Genomic DNA, 16,169 nt, shown 5'->3' with positions numbered 1-16,169 from the left:
CTGTGGAGCGTGTTAAATTTGCAGTGTAAGCTACCATATAGCAATGTAACTTGCTTAAAAGTGAGCCATTTTGACAGTGAAAAGCCAGGTTAGGCCAAAAGATGGCTGACATGGGGCTGGGCGGTATGGCCAAAAATCTTATCATGATATACTTTTTCATAGCAGTCAATAACGATAAAAGCCGATACATATATTTATTTATTTATTTTTACTTACATGTTCGATATAGTGAGCGCACTTTGTATGTTGCCCATTCCGATCCTGGTTGTTCATGTTGTAGTTGGGCTCTTTTTATACGATTTTGAAATGTATAGGGAGGCCAAAAGCAGACGTCATCTCCTTTCAACCAGACACTGCTGATGACCTCCACTCTTCCCCGTCCCAAGAAGTCTACCACGTGGAAAAAAGGTGCATTCATCTTACGCTGGAGAAAAGGCAAATGAAGCTTAATTAGAATTGTAAATTAATTGACTGAATAGAAAATATTAAATGAAATAAAGTAACTATTGATAGATACTAACTGTAGGTCTGCACCAGGGTAGTCATCAGTGTCCAGTCTAAATGTATGATTTTCAGTTGTTGTCAAGTCAGAAGTTGGAGGGGTCAGTCAGGATTTGGAAGAGTGAGGTGTAAGTAAAAATTGAATGGAAGGGGTCAGTCAGGATTTGAAAGAGTAATGTGTTAAGAAAAAACTGAATTTGGCAGAATTTGGTTTTGTAAAAAAAATAAGTGTAATATTCTAATATGTATGCAGCATTGGAGCTGCTGCCCATCCAGACCCAAAAGGGAGCAGGACGTATTTATTCTGGATGTCTGAAAGCTTGAAGACTGTGGTCTTTGCATCAAGCTCACATGCACTATGAATGCCAATGTCCTGTGAATTTATGGGTTCTGTGTAAAGTGGGGTCAGATTTACAAACTTTTGGAAGAGAATAAAGGTTTCTTTCATGGTGTTGTCAAATAGAATGTTTTCAACTAGGCCAATTTGTCCACCAACCATGACACAGTTGTCTCCAGTCTTACATTTGATGACAATGTTTTCAAGTATGGCCCTCTTGTACTGTGTGGATGAAGCTAGTTTTGGCACTGTTGGTCCACTGGAGTGCATTCCATCAAGTTTAACTTTATCCAGGTGGTATTTTTGTCTATTTGTTTTGAATCTATACTGAATCTATACTGCCTTTCAACAACATTTGTTATTTGTTGGGGCTTTCTGACCTTTCTCTTAAGCTGGGACATGAAATTTTCAAAAGGAAATGCAGACACACGATCCCAAACCTTCTCACATCATCTGCCAGATGGCACAGACTGTGGACATTGTACACCATCTCCTCAGCCCCATACAATCTTTTGAATTGTTCAAGGAAGTACCCTATCAGATCATCTGTGTAATCACAGTAGTGGACACACAGGGCAGGACACAGCATCAAATATGTACTAATAGAAAGTGAAAGGAAGTTTGCATAAAGATCAGTTGGTAGTACTCCTTTCAATGCCACAGGACCAGTATACAAAAGAAATTGCCTAAATTCCGTTGCTTTCCAGCGGTCTAAATGTGAGAGAGCTCTTGGTTTTCGTGCAAACTCACACGGTATGTACCGCCAACTAAATAAATAAAACCATGGATAAATACTACATATGTTGTGCAATTAAATAAATAAATAAAATAAATAAATATTATATATATATATATATATATATAATTTAATATATTATATTAATTATATTATAATTATATTATATTAATATATAATAAATATTTTTGTATTTATGAATCCCCCCACCCAAGGGGGACATTTCTGTCATTCTCTGTTTGATAGTGAGCACATGTGCTGTTACATGGAAAACTATCTGAATGTCCTGCTCTGTTGCATTTACACTAATTGCTATTTTTCTATGTTTTGTGTCCCATAGGAGACTAAGTCAGCCATGACATGGCTTAACTACAGAAGTACTCTATTGTAATAATGAAATCTAGGTATGGTATATTTAAAAGAAGAGTATGATGTCAGTGATGCAGTTATTAAAAAGGAAGTTGCTGAAAAAAAGCTGTAGTCTAGTTACCTCTTTCTGCCACGGACCATGAAGTTGCAGTTAATTTCATTTTCGTTTTGAAATGAGAAAACCAAAATTGGGAAACGAGCTGTTTCCCGATTTAGAAATAAGGAAACAAAAAACGGAAAACAACCCATTTTGATAATAGAAAACGGAGAAAGAAGATTTCCACAAAGTATTTTAATTTAATTTGTAATGGTAGTCGGGAAACGGCTCGTTTCCCGATTTTGGTTCTCATTTCTTAAAAAAAAAAATCACATAATAAGCATTATATACTATTATATACCAGTAGAACTGTAGACACTAACATTACCTACTTGTTTATTGGGGTCCGTAATCCAGAATGGAGAAGACCGTTGGTGTCCGGCCAGTTAAAACTGCGTTGCTGGGAGAAATCCCACCTCGAGCCTGTCTCGTGGCTAATAAAAGGTGTTGAATAGGCTGCACGCTCCAATTCAGGGAGCACTTCGTAGAATGGCAGCCAGCATTGTGAGTCGACTTATGTAGCCTATAGCCGACGCGTGAGGTAAAGGACAAGACAAGATAAGGCCAGCCAGGTATTGATTATATGAATATACATATAAGGCCTAATCACACGGAGTAATAACACCACACACTACCCCTCCGTCTTACCCCTACCCCTCTTGTGCTGATATTTTATTGTGTTATGGTAGCAGTTAAAACCTGTTCTGAAAGCGCTCTATAAAGTTTGTGTCTTATTTGTTTATATTGCTTTTATTTGCCCCAGTTCAATTCTGTTGTTGTATAGTCTAAACCAGTGTTTCCCAAACTTTTTTCTGGGGACCCAGTTTTTAAAATTGATAAACCATCGCGACCCAATTCACATTAGGCCTTATCTATAAATCGTGAGAAAAGCAGATTTGTGCATAAATGAACGTTCCTGGCCATTTTTACTGCCATTTCCGCATCACCTCATATTATCCTGAATAGGTAAATCAGCCGTTTTGAAGAGATACGCTTTGGTAAACCATAACTTTGTTTTATGCACGTGTTATCGAAAACATATACATGAATGAGACAAAATAAGTACATTTAGGCGGAGTTAACAGGCTCATTGTTTTTATTTCCTCTCATCAGTAAAACATTACACACATTTTAAATATTTTATAAATGAGACATAATAAGTGCATTTAGGCGGAGTTAACAGGCTCTCGTTTTTTCCTCTCATCAGTAAAAGAAACCGAATGTACGCTAGCCTTTCATACTAGATTCAGTGTTATAAGTACAATTATCAGAACAATACGAACATTCAGTACTATCAAAAACATGCTTCTTGTTGTGTCACAAGTTTTTTGAAATGCTCATGCCTATTATCAGAAGTGTGCAGCTATTCAAACAGTCAACAATCAATTTGTTAACCACATCAGGTCTATTCCACGTCAAATCTCATAGCACATTATGTGCTATTTACCTGGCTAACTCTTTCGCAGGTAACTTATTTTATGCTATGTAGCGCACGTGTTATGGTTCGTTGTTTTCATTAGCGTTATTAAGCGTCTCGTCGATTTCACCGCCGCATTTCTATATTTTTCATGTTAAATAGCTGTTTCCTCAAAGCTAAAATTAGCTAGAATTTTTCTAATCTAGTTTTCAAATCGCACCGGTTTTAGCATACGCGCTAAACGGCTAATCACACCAGTGTGATGTTAGGCTGTGTTCACGCGTAGCGTCTTTTTAGATGAAAAACGCTGGCAGCGTTTGTTCCAAAAAGCAGCGTCTTTTGTTGCCATAATAGTAGCATGTACATTGTTAGCGATCTAGTTGGCTACATATTTTTGCAGAGCTAATGTTAGTTAACACGCTAGTTTTGCTTAAGACAAGCAGTAAACACAAACACTTTCCAGAAACTCCTAGAATCCGTCCAATTTGACTCCAAACGGCATCTTTATGATGAATGTTATGATACCGTTTAACTGTCATGTTCTGCAGTTCACTCTGCTCAGAAACTAGCACAATTAACTTCTCCACCGCTACCTTTTCCATTTTTGGTGGTTGTTACGGGGAACGACAGGTGTCACTACTCCGCTTGTGATTGGTCAGCTGTCAACAAAGCGCTTCACGTAAGGGCGTTTTTTTCTGAGAAGTTGAATATTTTCAGCTGGAAAAAAACACCCTGAGTTGCAGAAAAAAATCGCTCAGGGCGTGTTTGAAAACACGGTCTACCCCATAGGATTATTATGTAAAACAGACGCTGACAGCTTCAAAAAGACGCTACGTGTGAACACAGCCGTACGCGCGAAAGGGTGTGATAGGTGGGCCATGTAAGAAATTCTGCAAATTTATTTGGCGACCCAAATAAAATCTCCTGCGACCCACCTGTGGGTCGCGACCCAGTCTTTGGGAAACACTAAGCTAGCTAGAGGATTCTGACGGTCTCTAAACACCTTCGCCCTGCGGAGTGAGCCTCTCACAATCTGCACACTAATGTCGACTGAGTCTTCCAAATGTGCCGGCATTTTTCTCAACAAGATTGTAAGCGGAAGGGGCGGTGCTTATATAGGGTAACATCGAGTTAACCACGAAGATAACCTGCTCGGAGCAGTTTAGAGATGCAGCGTAAATTGCCATGACAACATACCTCGGGTCAGACTTATCCACCTTTCGTAGTACGGGTTAATCGGGAAGTTACACCCGACGTCACGAAGTTACTTCTGAAGTTACCTGGATAAGCCATTTACCTCGCTTCGTAGTACAGCCCTCTGGTGATTCGATCAGGTAATGGTACAAGTCAAAACAAGTGACGGCTGGCCACTGTGTGGGGTCATTTTTCCACACTGATTTTGGGATAGAAAAGGGACACTCAGGGGGTCCAATCAGACTTAGTTTCTCTATATATGTGGCCCTATCTTCCTGCAGAAGGGTATTGAAATAGGCTGGTGCTGACATTTTGTTAAAGCTGTTTCAAGACACGGTGCCCCGCAACTTCATTCCATTCAATTCCATTCACTCCCTTTCAACTTCGCGGAATGTTTTCCCCACGAGGGGCGTGGTTTTCTCTCGGATGACGCGTTGCGGGCCGGCTCTGGTTCTCCTTTGGAAGCAGCGAAACCACCATTTGGGTTGTATCTCACAAGGCATTCGTATTCGGCATGTAGAATCACTCACTAGGCCATTGGTGGGACCTGAGTGTATTGTGTCGAATACACCTTCAAAACTCCTCCAGATCAGGAGGCGTACATGTCTCACAACAACCCAGCCCTGCGAGACTTTTCACAACCGTTTCGCATCGCCGTCCTGGGCGGGGCCACCACACTCCAAACAGCATCAGAATAACCTCACTGACCGTGTTGTCGAGCTTGGCAAACCAACCGAGTCTATCAGGGCAACAGCTGTAAAGCCTTCTTTGACGGACAAAATGTGTCTCAGGGATTATCACAGAGGGTTTTCGCAAGGAGACAGCGAATGCAAAGTGTTGTTAAATCCCCTTAGCGTTTCACGAACAAAGACATGAAGTCGGATCATAACAGCAGCAAATGGTTTGTAGTTGACTGATTGTAGGCTGTCACGTGCATTGAGGAGAAAAGAGGAGGGACTACAGGTGGCCGGTAGGTGCATAGATATAGCTCAGGGAACAAAGCGCACTCACGATTGTCAGAGAAAATGTAATTTGATTTCAAAAAAAGAACATTGCTATGTCACAAACACGAAGAGGAAAACAAAGATAAAGTACACAGTACACCTGCATTTGTGACATTCCTCTAATAAACCTGAACATGACAGGGTGGTTGAACCACGAATGATGCCCTTTTCGTACAATATGTGATTTTTGAGCAGGTATGTACATGTCCTGTAATCACCCTAGCAACAACAAACAGCACTGCTCCGGCTGCAGCGCCAATAAGCTCCGAAATCCGCCTCTTTCCTCACTTCCTCCATCCGTCCAGGGTTTGGCTTGGTACTTTGCAGGCAGTGTGTAGCCATCTTGGATCCAGCAGATAAGCAAGCAGTCTCCCTTACTTTGGAGATGGGACGAATCGCGCAGCCGGCGGGGTCCTAGATCACTATCCCCCTTGCAAAACCGAGGCGCTGTACATCGGACGCCGAATTCCTCCCGGAGCCCATGAAGACAAATCGACACTGCAATCCGGGACCGGTTAAACGTGACCCCACTCCCCTCCCTCTGTTTCTTGTCTGAATGCTGTGCAGTTGTCGAGGGCCTGTTAGCTTACTTGTCAAGTGTTTGTGTTGAGTTCACTTTTTCAGCTTGCGCTACCTAGCTGGCTAGCTAAGTATAAGAAGATCGGGAGGGCTTCCGAACTGGCCGACAATATACTTGCCGAGGCGCAATGCTATGATTTCTTTTCGGGTAACTGAGCGAGGAGCGCCGTCCGGCTTTTCGCAATTTGTTTCACCGGTGTGCAGGATGTTTGCATGGGATGATGCGACTCGGTAGTGTACTCGTTTAGCAAGTTAGCTTAGCTACGCTGGGGTTATATCCAGAAATTTAGATCGCCAGACTTTGGATTGCTGTTGAGATCACCGAGCCCATGGTCTTTGGTGAGGAGAAAGCAGCCTTCCTCCCCTCTGACTAAGGCGCCGTAAAATCAAACGCGACCAGAGCCACTCCTGGGAAACTAGCTGTCTAGCTAGCGACGTTGATGAAAAATGTCAACTAGAACACCACTACCTACAGTCAACGAACGTGACACTGAAAATGTAAGTATATGGCCAGTTGATCATTGGCAGACCATTTCTATTTCAGGGCAGTTTCATTATTTTCTGCTTTATCTTACTGTGAGTGATATAACTATCGAACTAGTTGCTACACGTTTTCTGCATATTGCATTAGCTTGCTAGCTAATGCTTTCGGCCAACTTTTCAGGTGATGTTTACGCCTGTTGTCATTTTTCGCCAGCTGACTGGCTACCTAGCACACTAATACATAGAATGTAGTGAATAAGAGAGTCAACGACACAAGCGGTGAATTCCAGGAGACAGATATTTTTGGAGTGTGCTGCTAACAGCTAGGCGAGACAGTGACGCATAGCGCATATATGTTGCTCAAACTTGGAGCGTACTGTTTCAGATCGTGATATATTCACACAGACAGACTCGTACGAGATAACCAGCGATTATCTCAAGACAGAGCAAGGAAAAATCGCGTTTTGTTTTTACTAATTCACCAGTGCAGCATCATGAGCCACCGAACACTGGAGCCACATTAATCATTTTCCCGTTTCCTTCCTGTCTCGTTTTTTCGTGTAATGGGGCCTGTTGTCGTTTATTTAAAGAGCAGAGATAACATTATGGTGCTTGTTGATGAAAAGGTTCCATTGTGTGCACATGCAAAAATGTTAATGGCATCGTAGTAGCGTGTAGTGTGTTTTATTGTACATTGCTGTAGCCTTCATGCTTTGGTGTTGCTCAAAATCAGTTAGCACCAGCTGAGCAAGTGATGACACAAATGCTGATTAATGCATGTAACGTCAGTTAGCTGTAAGAGAGGCGAGCGCGATCATTCATCTGTACAGAAAGCTACATTATTAACACAACAAAACACTATCGGGTATCGGTGGGAGTTTGCAATATACAGATTCGATTCGACTCACCCCACTCTCGACAGTCGGGAATTAATTAAATTAGAGGGCTGTTTAAAGGTAACGTCAACCTGGATGCCAGTGATTGACCTGGCGTTGTAGAGGCATGTAGGTAAATGTTACTGAGCATGCAGGTTTTACATAAATTTGAGTAATTGTTGCAGTGGCCTGTGTGCGACTTTTCTCGGTCGTGTACATGAAACAGAAGGGATCTACGGGTATCGTGATGCGCCCAGCCTTGGAGTTTAATGACAGGTGACAGGACGATTTCACGGTTTTACGAGCAGCTGTGAACGCCAGTGGATCAATGGTCTACCCGCACAAAAACATAAAGCACCCTGGTTCGATGCCATTGAAATCGCCGAAGCAAAAATGAAAGGATCTCACTCGGTTAAGAGGCGCCATACCACCATAGTAAGTTACTGTTTTGTAAAACGTATACCTTTATGCCGGTTATATCTGAAATATGCCTCACGGGATTTCTCATACAGGTTTTGAAGAGTCCAGGTATAGAAAATTTGTTCCAGCTGTGCACGTCTATGTGGAAGTTATGTTAGATCGAACGTTTTTAACTGATGTAAATTGACAAAAATGAACTTTTAACATGTGTTGTAATTTCTATACACTACTTAATAATTTATTTCAGAAATTGTTTGTGAAGGCTTAATGTAAATTCTTAGGATTGAGCGTTTTTCAAGTTATGAATATACTAAAGATATCAAAGATAACTTTCTCCGACTTTGTTAGCTATCTTTGCGGAATCTCCCGATATATATCAGTTCTGGAAGGTTTTCATAGATGTCTGGGCCACAGTGAGCACACTACTGATTCATTTAACCATATGTTTATGTGTTCAGATTAGTTGCACGTATTAGAATACTATCTTTCTTTGGGCAGGATAGTTGGATAATGCAGATCACAGGAAGTCTTCCTATTTTAATGTAACCCAGAGTCTTATAGTTAATCAGAGGATTCTGCTGATGGAATCTTAAGAAATGCTGTGTCTGTGATTCAGATGTGTCAAAGCTGGGCACAGATTACTTTGGGAATGAGGTGATAGTTTATGGTTTTTCAGTCCTGCCAATATCCCTCTGTGTGTTTTATATTATCCTGTGGGGAACAAACTATGGGCGTTTACAGCCTTCAGCAGTAAGTTGGCCACCGCCACCAGAAGCCTTCACTCATAGCAAGTGCATAGACCTGTTTTACACACTGATTAAAGCCAGCAACCACAGTTGGTTTGGCAAGATGGTAGATTATCTTCAGATGAAGCTGTCATATTCTGCCTTGACAGCAAACAAGATCAATAACTGTATAATGTTTATTTCTGAAATGTGGAGGGACCAGCATGACAATTTGACTGTATTAGGCCTATATCTTAATGTTTTTACTCAGACAAGGAACATAATAACAACACACATTTTACAAATAGGCAGGTGCTGAATCCTAGGACAGTGTGATTATTGTGGTTGAAGACCTGGGGCTTTCATGGTACGTCGCGACATTTTGCCAACCCGAGGACATTGGCACAACGTTACAGGAATGTTCTCGGAACACTGTGTGTTGGAGAGGGCGCCTCTGCACCGTCATGGGCTGAATGCTCAGTTGGAGCCCCCTAGATGTTTTAGGGGCGTATTATTGGCGCAGTGTTGATCTTGGCTGTCAGGAGGCGGGGTGAGGGTGCAGGCACTGTGAGGCGCATGTGGTCCCGATCGACCAGTAGCAGGGTCAGCTGGGAGGTTCACGTGATGGACCAGCTGTGCGTCAAAGCCCAGAGGGCTCATGTGTTCTCGGTGGCAATGACGATCGATATGCCATCGATGTACCAGCCAGTCACCCCGTCATTCTCACCACCACAGCAGTGACAGTTAACTCCTAGCGCTTCTCTTTCAGATTACCTGAACAATGTGTCCTGTCCAGAAGTGCATATTTTACATTTATGTTTTAGTTGCTTGACAGATGTTCTAACCCAGAGTGACTTACATAGGTTGTGGCTCCTATGTATTATCTATATATATATATATATATATATATATATATATATATATATATATATATATATATATATATATAGCTAGATATTTACTGAGGCAGTTCTTGGTTAAGTATTTTTCATTGGTAGAACAAGAACACTTTGATCCCAGCTGGCTGTCTGTATTTACAAGGAAAGCTAATAGGTCAGTTTCTGCCCAAAGCCATGGAATGTTGGACAGTTCAAGTGACAGACACCAAATGATTATATCATTATCTGATCTGGAATTTAGGGAATTTTTAATTAAAGAGGCAGGTCCATACATTTCTCTTCAAGATACATTCACCTCTCTCAATCTTCTTTTTCACACTTTTAGACATTTGGCATTTATCATTGTAAATTGTTGATGTTTACATTATTACATTACATTATTGGCATTTAGCAGATGCTCTTATCCAGAGCGATTTACATCCATTACAGGTTTTTACTGTGTTATCCATTTATACAGCTGGATATTTACTGAGGTAATTGTGGGTTAAGTACCTTGCCCAAGGGTACACAGCAGCAGTGCCCCTGTGGGGAACCAAACTGGCAACCTTTCGGTCACGAGTCCTACTCCTTAACCACTATGCTACACTGCCACCCACAGTGTTGTTTACTTTTATACTGAAATTAAAACAAAATCAGTTAATTCATTAGTTTTATAGTGCATTGAAAGCTTTTGATGTACTTTTGAATCATATTGCTTGTAAGGGACATTCTGAAAGTCATAGGAATACTCAGACTGTGAACTCTTAGATGGTGACATACTTTAAACATGGGACAGGCTGGTCCTGCGTAACATCTCCATGGGCTTTCCTGAAATGTCTGGTGTATTTTCACTGGCACTTAAACAGTTAAACGGCTTTCATTTTTCACCCCTCAACCTGTCACCTATAGGCTCAGTGATTCTGTCAGTTGCAGGTGTTACAAGACGAGATACCCATCCCTGCTGTCCCCCCCCCCGATCATATCGATAGCATTTTCTCTCCGGGTAACAGAGTGGAATTTTCAGGATCTGGGCTGTGTTTGTCCACAGAAAGTTTCAGTTTTGGATGTTTGATGACTAAGTCCCTCCCCAATCACATTGGAGAAGTAACTGCACCACATCAATAGCACAGTGGTCACAGAGGATGGGGCAGAAAGACAGTGATGGACGATCCTTTGTGTCAGAAACGATTGCAAGCTTTCACTGAGGGAAGCACTGGACAGCAGTTTGCTGGAGGATTGCATGATGTGCATTAAAAGGCAGAGTCACAGCAGATGGATTACAGACAGGAGAATGAGGACTTTTGAACCCCATAATCGGAGGAGTTACCATGTGCTGTCAGTCAAGGACAGGAACCAATCAAAAGGCTGCTCTTCCATGCGAAACATTGCAATTGGCTGAAGTCAGTGAGTCCTTGAAAATGCATGGTAGCTCTACCCATTCTAGGCTTTGTAAAGCTTTAGTCCTCTGTCACTCAGATTAAGGCAGATGGCAGTGTGTTACTTCTCTAATTTTGTGTGACTCCCCCTGTCAGTGAGGGGAAAATCATGCCATCTTTGGGTGCATACACTGGAGGATTACATTCATCTTGTCCTGTCGCAGTGAGACAAGCTTAGTGTACGATTGGGGATTCGAAAGACAGAGCTGAATAAAAGGGCAAAACCTTTAAAAAATAGTCTGAAAGACTACATACAGAACACAGCTGGTCACATATGGATATCTGTCAAGCTGTAACGGAGCTGAAATAACAATGCATACCACTGCAATGCCACTTTAGACCACCTAACCTAGAGCGAAAATTCACTACACCCTACAGTAAAACTACAGTTTTCCCCACAGTAAGCATCCCTCACACATTGAATTAATGCAGGGTATGTCAAACATGAGTAAGTTGATGGGCCTTCCCTCTCTCTCTCTTGCCCGCAGCACACCTCGCACAGCGATGGCCGATCGGAGGTGGCCCCGCGCCCGGGCCGGTCGGGTGCCCGCTGCCGGAACTCCATTGCCTCGTGCGCTGACGAGCAACCGCACATCGGCAACTACCGGCTGCTGAAGACCATCGGCAAGGGCAACTTTGCCAAAGTCAAGCTGGCGCGCCACATCCTCACAGGAAGAGAGGTGAGCCAGGGGCGGGACAGCGGGTGTGGTTGCATGGTGTGCCGTCGAGGCTGGCCGAACGGTGAGCTCTCTCAGGAGCGCACCCAATGATTTTGTCAGTTTTCATCAACCTTTCTGTTAGAAAGTATTGCATAAACTTGGATGCAGTGCTTTTACATACAGTGCTGCTCTCAAAAATTTTTTTAACAGTAAATGGTTTGTTTTCAAACTCAACAAAAAACAGGATCCAGCCTTTAGCCGAGCCACATCCAGACCAGCTGCTCAACCTTCTAGCCACACACCTGTATTTAAGCCTCACAGACACATAATTAACCAGTTTGAAGTGAAGCGTATGGAATGAGGTTGGTTCAATGTTCAACATGTTCAATGCTTAAAGGTTAACAGGATCCCAGAAATACACATTTTTACATAAAGATTTTAACAGTCATGCATTACAAAAACAAAACCATCTGTACTTCAGAAGCAGTGAATCTCAGGGGGTGGGGCACAGTTCGGTACAGTTGAAAGCTGCTTGTTGACAGACAGCCTGTCCCTAATAGCAGGGAGAGGTGTTACTGTACACTGATTGAGCCAGTGAATCACCTGCTATTTTTGATTGCTTTGTCTCTGTGCACGCGTTATCTCAGCTTATCACGTGTTTGCCACCAGACACTGTTGTTACGCTTTACACGGGTGGGAGGCAAGGCCATAAGTGTGCTAGAGGTGTCGTCCTTTACACATTCTGCTCCATGCTTTATACAGCAATGGTTTATTGCTCAGCCAAGGCCTGTACAGTCCCTTTGTGAGATGGGGAAGGGTGTATAAAAGACTGTTTTTTGTTTTTCTTGTTGCAGGTCGCAATAAAAATCATTGATAAGACGCAGCTGAATCCTACCAGTCTTCAAAAGGTAGGCCTAAATCCTCTTTGTTGGCATGGACACAACATGTTCTCACCATGTCACAACATCTGCTGGTGGTTTTTCTCAGCATGATAGCCAACCATTAGAACCTATATTCACTTGGTGAATTTTTGTTATGTTTCCGTATTTCAACACCCATATTTTCATGAACCCCATGGAATCTGCTCAGAAACAGTAAGGTTGTGTGTAAGAGAGGGACTTTGCTGGGACAGAACAACATGGTCAAGACATAATAATGGTGCAGTCCAGTTTATTGGGCAGCAATGTGGTGTAGGACTTTCAGAACTGGGCCAGAATGTTGCTCGATCAAATCCCTGTTTTCGCAGTTTAGCAAAGCTCTTAACTTGGTTTGCCTCAGGGGGTGAGCAGCCGCTGTATAGGACCCAAGTCAGGCTGACGGTGATGGTGACACAGCGGGTATGAAAGGGCTCTGGTCGGTCAGAGCAGTTGTCATTGCAGTGGAGTGTTTCTGGGACATGGGTGGTTGGGTGACATGCTGGGATAGCTGCGTCTGTAGGAGCAGGTGCGGCTGGGTACTGAGAGAGAGAGCGAGCGAGAGAGAGAGAGATGAAGGGAATGGGGAGGAGAGAGCCCTACAGAGAGAGAGGAAGAGAACTAGGACATTAACATAGTAACCCTAACCCTAACCCTGTCAATGTCCCCACAGCAGTAGATGCAACTTTGGGGATATCATCTGGGTTATACGGTGGCCGAGACGGCTCAATGCACTGCAACTTCAATTAATTTTAATTCAAAGAAAACCCGGAGTACAAGTAGCCCACCATCTCTCATAAATGCAACTGTGATATTAGAAATGTGTTTTAATGTAAGAAATAATTTATAGATGCTCTTGTTTGCATGATTTAGAAAAAAGGCTACAAAAGAAAAATAAAATGGGTCTCCTCAGTGTAAAAGATTGTGTGATTAGCTGACAGCCTAAAGGAAGTGTCATGGGGCACTGAAACGGAAGTGGCAGTTGAGCTGGTTGTGGCGATGTCTCTGTGGCAGCATTTTAAGGTAGAAACTTACGAAACTTGCCAACGCTGCTAGCAAGTTGCTGAAGAGAGGGGGCATGGCTTCTAGCCCTGCTTGAAGGTGATTGGCTTTCGCCAGGCGAAATTTTCGCTCCAGTTGAACATTTTTTAACTCAAGCGAACCGTTGCGAACGCTCATTTCTCCCATTTCGCGTCGCTCGCAGTTTCGCTGCGATTAACTCCACCCATTCGCCTCCTGCCATTGACTTTTCATACATTCAGCCGGGCTTGAAACGCAGATTGTCTGTGGTTTGTGTGCTTGCGAAAGCCACAACGTCAGATTGTTTAATTAACAAGGATGGCATTTATCGATTTAATTTACGTTAAATGCTCATGATACATCACAACTTTTGTAGGGTCTGTGTTCTAAACGTTATTGTTCATTGCACTCAACCTAACCGAAAAGATTATTCTCAGTAATTTAAAATGGTTTATCTAAATTTAGCTCCGTTTTTGCCCAACGGGACAGCAAAAGTTCCCCAGCGGGGAATCAAATCAGCAACCTTTCGGTTAAAAACTGTGCTCCTTTCCACTATGCAACTCTGCCACCCCTGCTGCAAGCCTGTGTTTTTCCTGGTGCTATGGTGTCGGAAAGTATCAATGTAGATATGACCTCTGTGAATTAGGATTTAGTGTGTAAGGGGTGCAAACAGTGGGAAGTGATCGTTGAAGGTAGCATTGCCATACTCCTTCTGCTGGCTGAGTGGAGGGGATGCGAGCACAAGAGAGATTTGCACCCTTTCCTCTGATGTGGTGTAGGAGGGGTGTGGGCGGAGCAGGCTGCTGCGAGGCAAGCGCCGCCCTATCTGCATTGAGCAGTGGGATCGACCCGTCTGCTGTCAGCAGGGTGTGTGACCCTAAGTCTTGTCTCCGGCCCCTGTTATTAGCAGTGATTTCTTTTTCCAAGCCATCGATTCGGTTTTTTTTCCTCAAGCCTGAGGCTTGGTGGGCTAGGACAAGGGACAGGAGGGCGGGAGGGGCGCTGATGGGGAGAGAGTGGGACTGTCTCTCTCACTCTTGCTGGCTTTCTCTCTCTCTCTCTCTCTCTCTCTCAAATTCAAATTCAAATTCAAATGAGCTTTATTGGCATGACAAAAACTCCATTTGTATTGCCAAAGCATTTCTACATACATTAAAACAAACAAACAACAAATACAGAAGTGTGTGTGTGTGTGTGTGTGTGTGTGTGTGTGTGTGTGTGTGTGTGTGTGTGTGTGTGTGTGTGGTGTGTGGTGTGTGGTGTGTGTGTGTGTGTGTGTGTGTGTGTGAGTGTGTGTGTATTTATTTCTTGAAGTGTTTTACCGATGGAGTGACTCTCTTTCTCTGTGGCAGGCATCCACATACCTAGCTGCGACTCTGGCACTATTTTGTTCCTCGCCTAGTAAAATTCTTAGAATCTTACTGTCCTCAAACTTTTCAAAGTCTGGGTAGATTTTGAATTCTGGAAAGAATTTCTTCCGGATAGCTTTGAATTTGCAGCATTCACTCAAGAAGTGGAGCTCTGTTTCTATCATGCCCTGGCTGCAATGGGTACATAGTCTCTCTTCTGTGGGCAGCCAGGTTTGCCTGTGTCTGCCTCTTTCAATAGCCAGGTTATGGTTGCTTAGTCTGTACCTGGTCAAGGTTTTCCTTTGTTTTGTATTAGACACTGTGGACAGGTAGTCTGCTACAGTGTATTCTCTGTTTAGGGCCAAATAGCATTGAAGTTTACTTTGATTTTTTGTTGTTTCAATCCAATATGTCAAATAGTTTTCTTTTTGTGTTTTTATAATTTGGTTAGGCCGAATTGTTTGTGCAAGGGTGGCATAGTCCTGAGGCTGATTGTTAATTGTATTAGTCTGGTTATTCTTGTTTGTCATATTAGTTTGTGTGAGCCTCAAGACTAGTTGGCAGAGGGGACTTATTTTTGTGCTCATCTCTTGGCTTTTCAGGGCTTTAAAACAATAAGCGTTGGGGTCACTTGATTTGAGATGTTTCCAGAATTTGATGGATCGTTTCTCAATTTTAATTGATAGGGGATAGTGGCCTAATTCAGCCCTGCATGCATTGTTAGGTGTGCTCCTCTGTACTTTGAGGATACACTTACAGAACTCTGCATGCAGGGTTTCAACTGGGTGTTTGTCCCATTTTTCAAACCCATTGTACATGAGTGGACCCCACACTTCACTGCCGTATAATGCAATTGGTTCTATGACTGATTGGAAAATTTTGAGCCAGATTCTAATTGGTATGTCAAATTGGATAGATTTTTTAATGGCATAGAAAGCCCTTCTTGCTTTCTCTTTCAAGTCATTCACGGCCAGGTTAAAGTTACCGGTTGTAGTAATCTTCAGCCCAAGGTATGTGTAATTTTTTGCATGCTCGATTGTATCTGAACCAAGGGTGAATTTTTTTCCCTGACATCTGGATTTTTTCTGAAATGTTAGTATTTTTGTTTTTTGGGGGTTAATAGTCAGGGCCCAGGTCTGACAGAATTTGTGCAAGACATTTAGGTTCTGCTGTAGA

General features: G+C 42.7%; 1 protein-coding gene across 10 annotated transcripts in view; it reads left to right on the top strand.

The window, feature by feature from the left end:
* The first annotated feature begins 5,971 nt into the window (after positions 1-5,971).
* The window catches only part of LOC118792438 (MAP/microtubule affinity-regulating kinase 3-like), a 50,974-nt gene continuing 40,776 nt past the window's right edge, over positions 5,972-16,169 (top strand). For all 10 annotated transcript variants that reach the window (XM_036550289.1, XM_036550287.1, XM_036550288.1 and 7 more), the window contains exons 1-3: positions 5,972-6,732; positions 11,540-11,731; positions 12,565-12,618. In XM_036550289.1, the coding sequence (XP_036406182.1) occupies positions 6,682-6,732; positions 11,540-11,731; positions 12,565-12,618 (297 nt within the window). In that variant the 5' untranslated portion in view covers positions 5,972-6,681. The remainder of the gene's footprint in view (positions 6,733-11,539; positions 11,732-12,564; positions 12,619-16,169) is intronic.

Source organism: Megalops cyprinoides, chromosome 17 (assembly GCF_013368585.1).
Source record: "Megalops cyprinoides isolate fMegCyp1 chromosome 17, fMegCyp1.pri, whole genome shotgun sequence".
Classification (NCBI taxonomy): domain Eukaryota; kingdom Metazoa; phylum Chordata; class Actinopteri; order Elopiformes; family Megalopidae; genus Megalops; species Megalops cyprinoides.
The sequence above is the reverse complement of the archived record's forward strand: the minus strand, read 5'-3'. Positions and strand labels throughout refer to the sequence as shown.